Consider the following 16,839-nt stretch of genomic DNA (forward strand, 5'->3'; position numbering starts at 1 on the left):
GGGGGGGGGGCTTCCCGCAGTGCAAAGCTGTAGCCAACTCTGGGGTGGATCCACGGTGGCCATTATTTGCTAGTGACAGAGTATGGAAATGTCTTACTTATTTTGGCCCTCCATGGCTTCCCTTCTCCTGTTAAAGAGGCGTCCCCCCGGGCTCCCTCTGCCTGTGTGACTGGCCAGCAGGGGGTGGTGATAACTTTCTATCCACTTACCAGACACTGTGAGGGAACATTGTTGCTGGGGCGGCAGGTGTCTGTGTGGGGAGATTGCAGCGGGAGCTGAAGGGACATTGTGGTAGGGGGAGGCCTCTGGGTGGCTGGGCAGGGGGGACCCTAGTCAGGTTGGTGGGTTCTGGAGGGTTTGGGGTTTCGGGGGGTAGTTCTGAAGTGCCCAGCCCTAAGGCTATGGGTCCTGGAGGTGGGTATCGCTGGGGGCCTGTTGGCTGCAGACCAGTGGGGGTGGGGGTCTCTTGGGCAGGTGGGGCAGGGGATTAGACGCTGCCTGGTGCTGTGCCAGGGGCTCTGTCTGGGATTGCCCAGCTGGCTCCTGGGACCATTGCCATGCCCAGTGCACAGAGCTGTGGTGGGGCGGTCCCTGGCGCAGAGTGAGGGGTCCTCCTGTAAAGCGTCAGGGGGTTGTGCTGGCCGGAGGAGGGCGTTGTAGGCAAATGGCCTGGCAGATCCTGGTGGAGGGCAGGTGGGGGTCCTAGGCAGGCAATGGGGAAATCCCAGGTAGGCAGTGAAGGACTATAAAATGACTCTACACAAACAGACCCCCACCCCATTTCTCCTGCCATTTGCAGGAGCAAATCCAGCCATGGGGGAGCAAACAACCCAGGAATGAGAGTTTCCTAGCAGACAGGCATGGAGAGGGCACAGGGAAAAGGAGATAGAGAGACTGACAGGGTCCGTGGAATAAAAGAGTTTTGAAAGAGATTTCCAGCTCTCTCATCTGCCCAGACAGATGTATTACTGCACTGTGGGGAGAATCACTTTCCTGTGGACAAGACGAGGATGAGAGAGAGGAAAACCCAGTTCCTGACTCCATGTCCGTCCTGCTGGGGTGTGGCTGCCGTGGGGTCAGTGTCAGAGGGAATCCTCGAAAGGGACTCCTTTGGTTCTGCTTTTTTCTAGGATTGCTTTCAGAGACTTTGTTTTGGGATGCGGGAGGGAGAAAGGAGGTTAAAAGTGTGTCTGTGGGCCGAGCCTGGCAGGAGGGGCCAGGTCTCTGCTGTAATAAAGAGATTGAGCATTTTCTCAGCACGGCAGAATCTCAGATCTCGCTCTGCAGGGAAAGAGCCTGGGGGAAGCGTGATGTGAAATGAACTAATGCCCGTTCCTAAACTTCCACAACAGCCCTTCTTGCCCGGCCAGGTTGCAGAACGACGCTCATGTTTCTTTCCGGTTCATCCCGTCCTCCCATGGGACAAGGGAGCGACATGGCTGCAGAGGAGCCAGCTCAGGTGGGGATTATTGTGGGGGGGTTCTGATCTGTTCCTGCAGGAGGGAGAGGGACAGCAAATACACGGGAGAGGGGAAGGTTTGCACCGTCTGGTTTGGAGGTTGGAGCGGGGCAGGAAATGCACAGGGTGGAGAAAGGGAGGAGGCCAGGGGGTGGCAGACCTGCTGGGAGTTGTTTAATAAGTGGCCTAGATTCTAGGAAGAGACCCATGAGGTTCGGAGGTGGAAATGCTCCAGTCTGGTGAACAGAAAATAACCTACCTAGATAGGGCTGGGAAAAAGGACCAGACTCGTAGTCCTGGAGCCTGACCCAACTAACCAGCGGGTGCCTTGAAATAGGAAGGGGGAAGCCACCAGTCAGGCTTAGGGGAGATTCCCCTGCTTCATATCCAGCTCTAGGAGTGGCTAAGTCATTATGCAAGGTAACCTATTTCCCCTTGTTTTTTCCTGCCCCCCCACCCCCCCGACGTTCTTGTTAAACCCTGGATTTGTGCTGGAAATGGGCCACCTTCATTGTCATACACATTGTAAGGAGAGTGATCACTTTAGATAAGCTATTACCAGCAGGAGAGTGGGGTGGGAGGAGGTATTTTTTTCATGATTTGTGTGTATATAAAAAGCTCTTCTACACTTTCCACAGTTTGCATCCGATGAAGTGAGCTGTAGCTCACGAAAGCTTATGCTCAAATAAATTGGATAGTCTCTAAGGTGCCACAAGTCCTCCTTTTCTTTTCACAAGGAGGAGGGTGTTGGGCTTCCTACAAGAGATCTCTCCCTAGACCATGCTCGGGGCAGCATCTCCTGTATCAGTCTGTGGCTAGTAGGTGTGTGATGGATCTGCTGGGAGAGAGGAGGGGTGTCTCTTCGCCCCCTCACCCTGGTGTTTCCTGGGTGCTCTGAGCGGGGTGGGGGTGGGACTCTGTTGGCTGTGGTCCACCCAGAGTTTCCGTTTGATTGGCTCCTCTCCCCCACGAATAGTGGAGCTGTGAGTGGGGCAGCAGGTCCTGAGTGTGGGGCTCTTGCTCTTTCAGGGGCCGGTGACCTTCGAGGAGGTGGCTGTGTATTTCACCAGGGAAGAGTGGGCTCTGCTGGACCCCGCTCAGAGAGCCCTCTACAGAGACGTCATGCAGGAGACCTATGAGACTGTGATCTCGCTGGGTAAGGGTTCCTGTCCCCTCGGTTCTTGGAAGGGGAACGGAAGAGATGAGGTTCACGCCACCCCCACAATGCCACCTCTGCTCTGTCCTGTTCCAGCATCACCCCAGCATGCCCGTGACACACACACGACCAGAGACCCTCCCCTGCTGCTGAACGCTGTGGGAAGAGAGCACAGGAGCAGAATCGCACAGTGTCAAATATCTCCTGTTTGCACAAGTAAAACGAGGGGTTAGGTCCAGCATAACGAACAGAAGCTTCCTACCCCTGGCCTTCTCTCAAACCCTGAGCCTTCTCCACCCAGACCAGAATGTGCTTGGGGTGTAAGAAGCAGGCTGCTGGGGTCAGAGCGGCTGGTCCAGGGTTACTGATCACACAGACCTTGAATGGTGGCTGGGGGAATCCAGACAAGGGAGCTCCAGCAGCAGAACATTGAAACTCAGCTAGGATTACAGATGACACAACTCCTCACTGCTCCGGATTGCCCCGTGCATGGGACAATGGCCTCGGTTGCTGGTGAAAATCCTTGAGACCTGGAGAGTTGCTCCCTCATCCGCATGTGCACTAGCCACAATCTACCTTCTCTGCAGACTTGGTTTTTTGAGTCCCTCATTCCTGAAGTCACATGACCCCGATTCTTATTTTTCACATTCTGCTTTTCTAGACTATTTAGAGTCTGTTGCTTCTGAATGATAGTTTCTAATTTCCCAGTGTTCTCCACACCCAGGGATTTTCCTACTCCCTCCCATTGCACTGGACTCACTAGGTTCCCTGGTATTTAAGAATGGCCACACTGGGACAGAGCAAAGGTCCATCTAGCCCAGTGTCCTGTCTTCCGACAGTGACCAGCGCCGGGTGTCCCAGAGGGAATGAACAGAACAGGGAATCATGAAGTGATTCATCTCCTGTCACCCATTCACAGCTTATGACAAACAGAAGTTAGGAACACCATCCCTGCCCATCCTGGCTAATAACCATTCACGGACCTGTCCTCAATAGATTTCTCATGGTGTTTTTTGTTTGTTTTTTTTTTGTAACCCTATTATAATCTTGGCCTTCACAATGTCCTCTGGCAAGGAGTTCCCCAGGTTGACTGTGCATTGTGTGAAGAAATACTTCCTTTTGTTTCTTATAAACCTGCTGCCTATTAATTTGATTGGGTGATTCCTATTCCTTGTGTTATGAGAAGGAGTAAATGACACGTCCTTATTTACTTTCTCCACGGCAGTTTTGATTTTATAGACCTCTCTCATATCCCCCCTTTGTCTCTTTTCCAAGCTGAATAGTCCCGGTCTTTTTAATCTTTCCCCGTACAGAAGAGTTTCATACCTGTAATCATTTGGGTTGCCCTTTTCTGAACCTTTTCCAATTCCAATATATCTTTTTTTGAGATGGGGCAACCACATCTGCATGCAGTATTCGAGATGTGGGTGTACCATGGGTTTATATAGAGGCGATATGATATTTTCTGTCTTCTTATCTATCCATTTCAGAATGATTCCCAATATTCTCTTTGCTTTTTGACTGCCGTTGGACACTGAGTTGATGTTTTCAGAGAACTGTGCCCAGTGACTCCAAGATCCCTCTGTTGAGTGGAAACAGCTCATTTAGAGCCCATCATTTTATATGTGTAGTTGGGATTATGTTTTCCAATGGGCTGCAATATGGTGCTATCCTGACATCTAGTAGTGCTGAGATCCTGCATTCAGTGATATCCCTGCCCTTCCTGTTCCCGTTCTCATAAAACAAGAAGAGCATCCAAATGCGTGTTTCTCAGCGGTCCTCATGGGAATCCCTGATTGGTTCCAAAGTGTATTAAAACCTTTCTTAAAGGGTTACCTCTTGGTGGTTATCAGGTCCTGTGAGTTTGTAGCCCAGAAAGACCCCCCTCAGTCAGCTCAAACTCAGCTGTTTATCCCCCAAAAGTCTGTCGTCTTCAGTCTCCTGAATGAGGGGAAATCCGTCCCTACCCCTTTCTGCGTTGGTTAAAGCTTCAAAAGGTGGAGCTCTGCATAACCAGCCTTGAGATCTGGCATTCATCACCCTGTAGTGATACCAGCTTGCACAGGAAACCCATCCCGCAGCCCTTCCTGGTATCATGTGGTGCATCTCGGCATCATAGTCTGTGAAGAATTCATGCTTTCAAGGGCTGGCTTAGATATACAGATAACAGTCATAATTAGGGCAAGAGTTTGCAGGCAATGAAAAGAGAGTAATTGACAAACGTGAGCAATATCTAATCCTTTAAAGCCTGAAAGTGCCTTGGGGGGAGGGGACAGGAGCCGGCTGTGTGGGGGCGGTGGGGCTCAGATACTGGGCATTGAGAGCCTAGAGCCAGTTGTGCGCTGGAGAGACGGGGCATGAACCAGCTGTGTGCAGGGGAGATGAGCAGGGGAGAGGTGCTGTGGACACGGCTGCGAGCAGCTGTGAGTGCCGTCCTCTCTGCAGCATGATGAGAGAGCCTGGCGTCCCACTGCCGATCTCAGACTTGTATGAGGAGGGAAGAAATTGGCATCAAGTCTCAGCCGCAGCCAGCCTGTGCCCTGGGGAGGAGACAGGTGTCTCCAGGGAGAAATCTGGGGGATTGTGACCCTGCATGCCCCACCCACCCTCTGATCAGCAATTCCGGATATTAACGGTGATTCCAGAAACAAAGAGTAATTTTGGGAAAAAAAGCAGTCCTAGCGACAATTTCCGGAAAACACTGGCCCTGGTTGTAACATTAAATCCGATAGTCTCAAGACCTAGGCCTGTGTTGATCAGATCTGCCACTCTGCCTTCACGGAGTTCACTCTGCTGGTGGGTTGTACCCCTTCCCCCATTCTGTGTCTGCCTTGTCTATTTAGATTGTAACTTCTTCAGGGCACGGGCCATCAACGCTTCTCGGTTTGTACTGTTCCTAGCAAAATGAGGACCCACTGTTAGTTGGCCCTTAGGCACTAAGGTAATGAATATGATTTATAATAATCATCTCCTGGCACTTTGAGCCAAGGAAGCCGGCCTTCGGATGTTACTACTTAAAAATGAGCTGGGCTTAAAAGCATGGAATATTCTTTGTGACAAGTATCCCACAAATTCCACTGACCTCCCTTGTTTTCTTTGCCTTGAGCAGGGTTTCCAGTTTCCAGAACTGATGTGATCTCGCAGCTGGAACGAGGGGAGGAGTCGTGCGTCCGCTCTAAGAAAAAAGTGCTCCCGAGAGCTGCCTGCATAGGTGAGGCATTGGTTAAACCAACCCCAAAACTGTCGGTGAATACAGGAAACATTTGGGATGCCCTACAAAGATCTTGTGAGCTCTCCAAGTTCAGGATTGTTCCCTGCAGATGTAGAATCGTTAGGCAGAGGTCACTCATGGTTTCCCACCTATCCTGACTGACAACTGGCAGCAGGTCCCTCCCCAATCTCACTGTCCCCTGAGATTTCTTCTGAGATACGGACCCAGAACTGATCCCTTCCTTTCTCTCCTCTGGGGAAGGTTTAAGGGAAAATCAGCTCCTGATAGGTTTGATCTGTCCTGTACACGTTTTCGTTCCTTCATCCCTTTTTCCATTCTTCTCTCTGAGATTTCCTTTCTCTCTGGCGCAGGCAGAGACTTACGTCTGGATTCTCTCGGTCTCCCGTCAGGTGTTGGGATGGTGAGTGAAAACGAGGAGGAACCCCAGCAGGAAGATGCTGAGCGAGTGGAAGCCCATGGGATGTTGTCAGGAAGGTCCAAAGGGAATGATTTTGGGAGCTGTGCACGCCCAGAAAAAACAAAAGCCTGTGAGAGTCAGCAGAGGCCAGAGGAAAACTTCGGTAGCCAGTCAGACCTTATTACACGTGAGAGAATGAACTTGGAAGGAACATACTACACATGCCTCGAGTGTGGGGAAAGCTTCAAAGGGAGCTCGGACCTTCTCACTCATCAGAGAATCCACACGGGTGAGAAACCTTACGCATGCTGTGTGTGTGGGAAATGCTTCAAGCGGAGCTCGCATCTCATTGCACATAAGAGAATCCACATAGATGAGAAACCTTATGGCTGCCCTGAGTGTGGGAAACACTTCAAGCAGAGCTCACACCTTATTACACATTGGAAAATCCACACGGGTGAGAAACCTTATGGATGCCCTGAGTGTGGGAAACACTTCAAGCAGAGCTCACACCTTATGAGACATCGGAAAATCCACACGGGTGAGAAACCTTATGGATGCCCTGAGTGTGGGAAACACTTCAAGCAGAGCACACACCTTATTACACATCGGAAAATCCACACGGGTGAGAAACCTTACGGATGCCCTGAGTGTGGGAAACACTTCAAGCACAGCTCACACCTTATTACACATCGGAAAATCCACACGGGTGAGAAACCTTATGGATGCCCTGAGTGTGGGAAGCACTTCATTGACAGTTCATCCCTCCTCTCACATCAGCGAATCCACACAGGGGAGAGGCCCTACACATGCTCTGAGTGTGGGAAAAGCTTCAATCGGAGCTCAAACCTGATCACACATCAGCGAATCCACACGGGAGACACACCCTACACATGCTCTGAGTGCGGGAAAAGCTTCAATCAGAGCTCTACCCTAATCACACATCAGAGAACGCACACAGGAGAGACCCCCTACATGTGCTCTGAGTGCGGGAAAAGCTTTAATCGGAGCTCTGTACTGACCACACATAGAAGAATCCACACAGGTGAGAAGCCTTATGGATGCTCTGAGTGTGGGAAACGCTTCAATCGGAGCTCATACTTTATCATACATCGGCGAATCCATACGGGTGAGAAACCTTATGGATGCCATGAGTGTGGCAAACACTTCAATCAAAGCTCAGCCCTTATCACACATCAGCGAATCCACACAGGAGAGAGGCCCTACACGTGCTCTGAGTGTGGGAGAAGCTTCAATCAGCGCTCAACCCTTATTAGACATCAGAAAATCCACATGGGAGTGATCTGTAACAAATGCCTTGACTAGGGCTGGCCAAAGGTATTTTTTTCTTTTAAATCACATTTGCTAATTCCCACTTAGGGATCTGTGCCCCATCTTCACCGTGGTTACTCAGCTCCCCCAGATGAGTTGCCTGCTCCTGCCTTTTGCAGCTCACCCTTCTTTGGGGTCAGTCCTGTGATGTTTTCTATCAACTCCTTTCCTTTTGGATCAAAGGAGCGTGTGTCCCTCCAGCCAGGAATGTTCATCAGCTCCAGGTGGGGGAGAGAGGTTTGTTCCCAACAAGCTACACTGAGGCAAAAACTACCCGTGCCTTACATCCACTAGGACTGTACATGGCGTTGGCTGCTCAAGTTAGTGATCTTGGTGTTAAAAGACAATTACAGTTGTCGTGCAGATGCAGCCGAGGTGCAGTGGTTGGCATTAGCTTTCCCCCCCTTGACCTGACCTAAACTCCATCACATGTCCTAGTCTAAACAAAGCTTGAGCATCACAGTTATACTGTTCCCCCATTTAAAAACCATTGTTAGTCATCAAGTTCCCCCACCAGGATCATATTGTTTCATTCCCAGTTGTCACAGTTCATCAGAGCGCTGTTGCTTCAGGTTTTCCTGAAGGCAGATATTTTTACTCCCGTTTTCCTCCCTTAAAATATATTGAAGTATAACAAAGAGCAGGAATAGGGAAGGGATAGGGAAAAATGTCTTTTCCCCTCTGTAACAACAGAAGAACATAGGGTAAATCAGAGGGATTCTCCATCACCATCTCTATCCCCCTGTTCTTCAATTGGTAAGGTCAATATTTCCCGAAGGGGCTGGGAAGAGGATTCTCTAGTAAATGATTTGGAACTAAGCAAAAGACCCATTCATTTGCCTCCCAAAGCAGTTGTGGCCCATGCCCTGCAGGAGGTTGCTCCTGAAGATCTTCCCTTCCTAATCAGGTGCATGTTGCCTCTTATTTAGGAAATGCAATCCCTTCCTAGGTAGAGATGGGAAAAATGGAAGTGACATTTCTGTTCAGCTCACTCCTGGGAGATGCTGTAAATGTGTAGGAAATGACATCCATGAGGAATGTGATAGAGCTGCAGAAAGACACCCATTTTGAGTAGATACCTGACATTTGGTGTCTTAGAGGGATTCTAAGCCGCACCTGAATTTAGTCCCTTATTTAAATCTGTGCCACCAGATTAAAGAAACAAAAGGGCATATTTGGGGGAGTTCTACCTCAGTATCGCTACTGGTATGTTGTGTGGTTGGTGAAGAATTCTACGCCAGAGCCGTGTAAAATTGCTACAACTAAGGTCAAAGATTTGACAAGAACTCAGGTAGAAATGAGAGGTTTGGGTGGTTGATTTTCACCCCAGAGATGGACGCTATGGTGACCTGTGGCCAAGGTAAACTGTTTTTAGAATTGCTCACACTTCTAAAGGATGCCATGATGAAACTGGGAACAACTGTCTTTTACCATTTGGATCCCAAGTTTCCTGAAGCACAGAGAGAAACAGCTGATTCCTTCAGAGCCATGCCATGCCTATGGGTCCCAAACTGGCTGCCTTGCTGGACAAGAAGCACTTCCGTGTTGGTTAAATGATGGTAGCCAATGAGGGAAACAGATTCCAAGTTCAGACTGCAGGATACATGAATGCTGAGTCCAGAGTCTGTGGTTTGGTCTCTTAGTTTTGCTCTTGAGTCTAATGCATGTGTCTCACTTTTCCGCTTCCTGCTACTCTGAAAGATTAGAAAGTGTGAAAGTAGAGCACAGGTGGTTTTTCTCATGATGCAGCCTTCCCACGTAGTGTGAGACCCCTTCCACCCACACAGGTGAGCCAGAGAGTTCCCCAGGGCTCTTGTTCACAAAGCAAAGATGTCACATTAGGCAGGAGATGTCAAGATCTACAATGGTGATGGGCAAGTGATAGGAGCTTTTCTGGGTGGTTGTTGTTTGGTTGTTTTTTTTCCATGTAATTTTTGTTTTGTTTTTGCAACTAGTTCTTTTTATACCTGCTGAGACCCTTGTCCTTTTGAGCACAGCTCTTTAACCCTCAGGCCTGGCTCTGGAAACCTCAGAACCGGCTTTGCGTTTTTTTTTTTCATGTTTGCTATCTTTGGAGTTCGCACATCCAGACGACATGCGGTTCACAGCAGCGGATACTTTGAGAAACCTGCTGGGTGAAGCAGGCCTTTTCCAAACTGACATTGGCCCAAATTCTGCCTCAGTTCAGCTGGATTGGGACACGTCTGTGTCAGAGGAGTGGTTCACACCTGATTTGCCCAGAGACCCCAGAGGAGGGGTAGTTAGATATAGGATAAGTAGGAATTGACAACAATGAAGTTAAATATAAAGGTGAAAGACCCTCACCTTGCAGGTCAACAAGCCTGTTCTGTTCTTTCCCTCCAATGCATCCGGCACTGGTCGCTCTCAGGTAGCACACTGGGCTTGACGGACCATTGGTCTGACCCAGTCTATGACCTGTCGTGCGTTCTTATGGAAGCCCTCTGCGGCCTTGTCTACACGGGCAAGTTTCTGCACAGGAAAGCAGCTTTCTGCGGTGTAACTCCTGAGGTGCGCACGCAGATTTTGTGATGCATGATAGAAAGGGGCCATGACAGGGACACACTGCCATGCGGGGTCAAAGTGAAGGAGCTGTGACATGCCTACCACAAGGTGCAGGAGGCAAACTGCTGCTCCATATTGGGGGCTAACTAACCCCAGCATCACGGCAAGAATCTACCTAGCAGCTGGAGAAAAAATATGTATGAGAGTCAAAGACACCCCCACATGGCCTGTCTCTTCCCCAATCTCAACACCTGGAAGATTGTCTGGAAGACTCAGAATTTGAACTGCGGAGATTGGTCCCAGGCTGAGAGGGAATTCAGTCTGTGTATTAAGATCTCAACATTGCCTGGAGCAACCAGTGAGTGAGAAAAGCTGTTTGATCCAATTCTTGCTTAGTATATTCAAATTAGAGTTTAGACTGGGAGTCTGTTTTCATTTGTTATGTAAACACTTTTGACCTCTGTGACCAATACTTATACTCAGTTAAAATCTAACTTTCTGTAGTTAATAAACTTATTTTACTATTTTATACTTACTCCTGAGTTTGTCCAAAGTGCTTGGGAAAGTTGCTCACATGACAAAGGCTGGTGCATGTCCCCTTTATTTTTGATGAAGTGGCGAACTAATTAATGAGCTTACACTTTTCAAGAGAAGGCCGTGAGCCGTGTAAGATGGTACATTTCTGAGGTGCAAGGCTGAGAGCTGGGGAGATATGCTGGTGTCTCTGTATAATTGAGGAGTGGTTTATAGAGCATTCATGCAACTGAGTTGGGTGCTTTGCTGCATGTTGTTGGCCAAATGATCATAGAATCCTAGGATATCGGTGTTGGAAGGGACCTCAGGAGGTATCTAGTCCAACCCCCTGCACAGAGGAGGACCAATCCCCAACTAAATCATCCCAGCCAGGGCTTTGTCAAGCCTGATCTTAAAAACTTCTAAGGAAGCAGATTCCACCACCTCCCAAGGTAACCCATTCCAGTGTTTCACCACCCTCCTAGTGAAAAAGTTTCTCCTAATATCCAAGCTAAATCTCCCCCACTGCAACTTGACCATTACTCCTTGTCCTGTCATCTGCTGTCACTGAGAATAGTCTAGATCCGTCCTCTTTGGATCCACCTTCATTTAGTTCAAAGCAGCTATGACATCCCCCCTCATTCTTCTCTTCTGTAAACAATCCCAGTTCCTCTGGCCAGGAGGGATTTAAAGGTGGTTAGCCTTCCCTTTCTATTTATGACTCTATCCTACCGCAGGAAGTCGTCCTAAGTTACGCTGCTCCCACTGCGTGAATAACAGAGCTGGATTTGACGTCGCTTCGGTCGACTTACTGCTCTGTCTACACTGGGCTGGGTCGATGGGAGACGCTCTTCGGTCAATTTACCTTTTTCCTGCCGTTCCTGGCGCAGTCCCAACGGCGACTGGAGAGCGCTCTGCTGTCAATTTAGTGGGTTTTCACTCAACCCCCATGACATCAACCCCCAGTGGATCCACCGCAGCAAACAGAGCCTACCAACCTTGGATGTGTGTGTTAGTAGAGATCAAAGCGACTGTTAAATGTTCAAATGTATTGGGTGTTTAAACCTCCTGAAAACTCGTGGAATGTTGTTTGCACTGTTTTCACGTCTCTGTGTCCTGTTACGCTGTGATAGCAAAGAGTTGCCTTGTGTAGACCCCTGTCACTAAATAACCCCTCAAAGGAGAATGAAGGTGTGTGGGATGCAAGTGAAGAAAAGGTTCATTTCCAAAGAAGGGGTGGTAAGAAGCAGGATCCCTGGGCGGGGGGCAGGAGGGTGTGGTTTGCACTGTTGTTGCCCAGGGTGGGAATGGGGAAGTGGGCTCTGGCTTAAAGCGGTGTCAGGCTTCGGGGGGCTGGGTTCAGAGCTGGAGGTTCGGGTTGGGGTGAGGGTTGGGCTACAGTTTTGGTTCAGGGGTTACGAGTTGGGGGGCAGGTTATGGGGTCAGGGTTCCAGTTGGGTTCCAGGTAGGGGGTGGGGTTTAGATTTTGGGGGGGAGGGTTTGGCCAGCAGCAGCATAGAAGTGCGGGTGGCAATGGGGTGCAGCCAATAGTGATCAGTCGGGGGTCTTTTAGGTCATTTCAGTGTCAGTAGCACCCTGGGGTGGGGGTAGGGTCATGTTTACGACAGGGGGCTAAAGTGTTGGGGAAGGGGGCGGCAAGTTGATCCATCCCACTTCGCACTTCCCACACGGACACGCAGAATACGTCGAAGGCGTGGACGCACACACGTCACACACGATGACACAAAACGGCACACAACACGACACACAAAAATACACACGATGCAAACACACACACAACACGACACAGAAAGCATCACACACAAAACATCACACACACGACCCACAACATGTCACACACACACACTCAACACAACACGACCCACAACATGTCACAAAAACACACTCAACACAACACAACCCACAACACGTCACACTCACACACTCACACACTCAACACGACCCATAACACGTCTCACACTCAACATGACCCACAACACATCTCACAACACGTCTCACACACACTCAAAGACACACAGCATGTTGCACGTACGTCGCATACACACAACTTCGCACACACAGTTTGTCGCATGTCGCACATATCACGTCACGCACTTGTCTGACTATGCACATGCACAACACGTCGCACGCACACACACGACATGTCACAGACACGACGCACACAACATGACACGTGACACAAAATGGCACACGACATTGAGACACACATATGCCACTGACACGTTGCATGTGGAACACACAGCATGTTGCACGTCACACTTTACATGTCACACGCACAACACATCACACACAGCCTGTTGCACGTTGTAGACAGCACGTCACATGTTGCACACACAACACAGTGCTCATCGCAGGCACGTTGCGCGTCGCACGTATACAGCATGTCACGGCTACACTGCACGTCGCACGCGCACATGCACAACATGACACACAACCTGTCACACACACAAAAATCACAGCAACACGGACACACAACACATCACACACTCAACAAAACACTCAAGAAAACACACAACCACGTCTCACACACACACGACACCACATGACAAACAACGTCTCACACACACAATCACGTCTCTCACACACGCCGACACACACTCACGCACACACGCACAGCACACGGCGGCTCTCACACACGGCACTGACACACACGACGTCTAACACACCCACGACACGACATACGACACGTCACACGACACACAAGACGGCAGAGGACACGACACCGAAATCCCACCCCGGAGACGACCCCCCGCGGGGGCGAGAGCGGAGCGGGGACGGTCGGGGGAACTCGGTCTCTGGGCGGCGCGTGGGGCCGGTGTGGGCGGGAGGGAAGAGGGCGGCAGGGCCGAGGGCGAGATTCCCAGCCCCCGTCGAGCGCTGGGGAGCGAGGGCTCCGGCTCGGCTCTCGCAGCGGCTCTGGCGAGGAATGGTGCCGGAGCTCTCGCCGGAGGGGAACGTGGCAGGAGGGGCCTGAGCCGCTTGAGCCTCTTTCCAAGGAGGCGGAACCAGGCCTCCGCTCTCTGCCCGCTGCAGACCCAGCTGCCAGGTCGGCGCTTCCAGTTCCTCGTCCGCACTCGCCGTCTTCTCGTGTGTTCGCCAACTCGCTCTCTCTCCTCTGCTCTCCTGGTGCCGTCTCCCTTTGTAGGACCCGGGTAGGTGTGCATTCCCACAGGTGAGGTCTCGGGAGCCATGGAGAAGTCGGAGCGGACGGAAATCATGCAGGGCAGTAGAAAGGGCTGCTGAAAGTACCTGAAGAGACAAAGGGAATGAGAAGGGGGAAGTCCAGACTAAGACAGGAGTCTAGTCTGTAAAGAGAAACAACGGGAAGTCTAAGGTACAGAAACTCTTCAAGTTGCCAAAAGACATTTAGGATGGGAAATGACTTCTTGAATCCAGTCTCTTTAAGATCTTAGGCTTAGTATGTGTGTGTATTTGTATTTGCTGAGTAATCTGCCTTCTTCTGTTTGCTATCCCTTATAATCACTGAAAATCTACCTTTTCTAGTGAAACTATTTTTTCTTTATTATTATTATTATTATTAAACTCAGTTTGTGCAACGGGTGCTCCGTGAGGAAATGATTTGTGTGTTACTCCAAGGGGCCGCCCGGTGTCACTCTTGCTCCATGAGGGAAATGAGCATGACCTGAATTGGCCACCCAGTGTCACTGTTGGGCCAGGAGGGAAATGATTTGAGCACTACCTGAATTGGCCACGCAGTGTCACCATTGCTCCGTGAGGAAATGCTTTCTGCATGACTCCAAGTGGCCACCCGGTCTCACTGTTGGTCCAGGAGGGAAATGATTTGTGCATTACACTGACTGGCCACCCGGTGTCACTGTTGCTCCGTTAAGGAAATTATTTGTGCACTACCGTGAGTGGCCACCGAGTGTCACTGTTGCTCCATGAGGGAAATGCTTTATGCAATACCTGGATTAGCCACCCGGTGTCACTGTTGCTCTGTGAGGGAAATGGTTTGTGCATTATCTGGATTGGCCACCTGGTGTCACTCTTTCTCCATGAGGGAAATGGTTTGGGCATGACCTGAATTGGCCACACACATCACTGTTGCTCCGGGGAGGGAGGGATTGTTTGTGTGTTACTCCTGAGTGGCCACGTTGTGTCACTCTTCCTCCATGAGGGGAATGCTTTGTGCATTACCCTGTGTGGACACCCAAGACAACATACACATCACACACAAAACATCACACACACAAAACACGACACCGACACACACAGAGAGAACACGTCACACATACAGAAACACGTCTCTCACACACACACAACACAGGACACCGACACACAAACAACATGACACACAAATAAAATGACACACAAAACAGCACAGAACACGACACACAAAAATCACACACAATACACGACACCGACACATACACACACACAAACACACGAGACACACAAAACGGCAGACAACGTGACACAGAAATCACACACGACACTGACACCCACACAATATGACACACAACCCCTCACATGACACACAAAACGGCACACGTGACACACACACACAACACGATGCACAAAACATCGCACACAAAATATCACTCACACACACACAACACGACACACACACAGACAACACGACACACGACACACAACACGAGACACAAATATCTCACACAACACATGACACCGACACACACAACATGCACACAAAACGGCACACAACACAGCACACACCGTCACATGCACACAACACGGCATACAACATGGCACACACACACTCAACATGGACCACAACACGCACACATAAACACGTCTCACACACACAAAACGACACACAAGTCACACACACAACACGTCACACGACACATGCAACACGACACGCACAACACGTCTTCAGCCTCCTTCAGCCTTCAGCCTCCTCTGCCCCTCCCTGCGCTTCCCACAGCCAGTCCGCCCAGGCGGGGTCCTGGGGAAGCCAGAGGGTCCTGCCCCCCAACTCCGCAGTCAGACGGGACTCTCAGCCAGCCAGGAAAACAGAGGTTTATTAGACGACAGGGACATGGTCTAACACAGAGCCTGTAGGTGCAGAGAACCGGACCCCTCAGCCGGGTCCATTTTGGGGGGCAGTGAGCCAGACAACCCCGTCTGCCCTTCACTCCATGTCCCAGCCAGCCCCCAACTGAAACTCCCCCCAGCCCCTCCTCCTCTGGGCTTTGTCCCTGTCCCCGGCCAGGAGGGCACCCGATTCCTTTGTTCTCCAACCCTTTAGCTCTCACCTTGCAGGGGGGAAGGGCCCAGGGCATCAGGTGCCAGGAAAGAGGGTGTCGGCCATTCTCTGTGTCCAGACCCCTGCACACACCTGCCCTCCAGAGCTCTGCAACGATCATACACCCTTACCCCACCCCCTAGATCCTTAAGAACTGCATAGGGGAAACTGAGGCACCCCCACACAATTCAGAGGAAACATGAAGTCCCGCTTCATGACAGATGACTCCAGGAGGTGAGTTGCTTGCTATCCTACCATGTTTTTCTCTGTCTCTCCTCTAGTATGTTGGCCATCACACACACTCTGTCTCTGTCTCTGTCTCCTCTCCTCTCCTGGTGCCAACGATGACCAGGCCCCGGGTGCCTGGGCCCCATTTCCCCACTGTGCTCCATCTCTTCCTGTATCTGCCTCGCCCCTTCTCCCAGCCCACACTGCCCACCGCTGCCTGGATTATTTCCCCCTCTCCTCCACTGCACCCCTCTCTGTGGGGTCCCTGCCACTCACCGTCTGCCTCCTCTCCTCCACCCCCTCCCCCGCTTCCCCACGGGTCACTCTGAGGGCCGGTTTTCTTCACCATCTTTGTGCGTGATCTGGAGGATGGGATGGATTGCACCCTCAGCAAGTTCGCAGATGACACTAAGCTGGGCGGAGAGGGAGATACGCTGGAGGGTCGGGATAGGGTTCAGAGTGACCCAGACCAATTAGAGGATTGGGCCAAAAGAAATCTGATGAGGTTCATCAAGGACAAGTGCTGAGCCCTGCACTTAGGAGAGAAGAATCCCATGCACTGCCCCAAGTATGCCATGTCCCCGCCCCGAACCGACCCTCCCAGAGATCCTCAATTCCACGAAACAGCTGTTCTGTGGTGGGCAGGAAGTGCTGGGAAGGAGGGTGGGGAGTTGCTCAGTGGGGGTGTGTCTCTCTGGGTGGGGTCTGTGTGTGTTTATGCACAAGCTGATTGTGATGTCACGGATGC

General features: G+C 50.7%; 1 protein-coding gene across 1 annotated transcript; it reads left to right on the plus strand.

Moving 5' to 3' along the window:
- Positions 1–6,201: 6,201 nt before the first annotated feature.
- Positions 6,202–10,579, plus strand: LOC142070327 (uncharacterized). The gene has a single exon (XM_075124013.1). The coding sequence runs from the start codon at positions 6,245–6,247 to the stop codon at positions 7,568–7,570; it is 1,326 nt and encodes a 441-aa protein (XP_074980114.1). The 5' UTR covers positions 6,202–6,244; the 3' UTR covers positions 7,571–10,579.
- Positions 10,580–16,839: the final 6,260 nt, after the last annotated feature.

Source organism: Caretta caretta, chromosome 28 (genome assembly GCF_965140235.1).
Source record: "Caretta caretta isolate rCarCar2 chromosome 28, rCarCar1.hap1, whole genome shotgun sequence".
Classification (NCBI taxonomy): Eukaryota; Metazoa; Chordata; order Testudines; family Cheloniidae; genus Caretta; species Caretta caretta.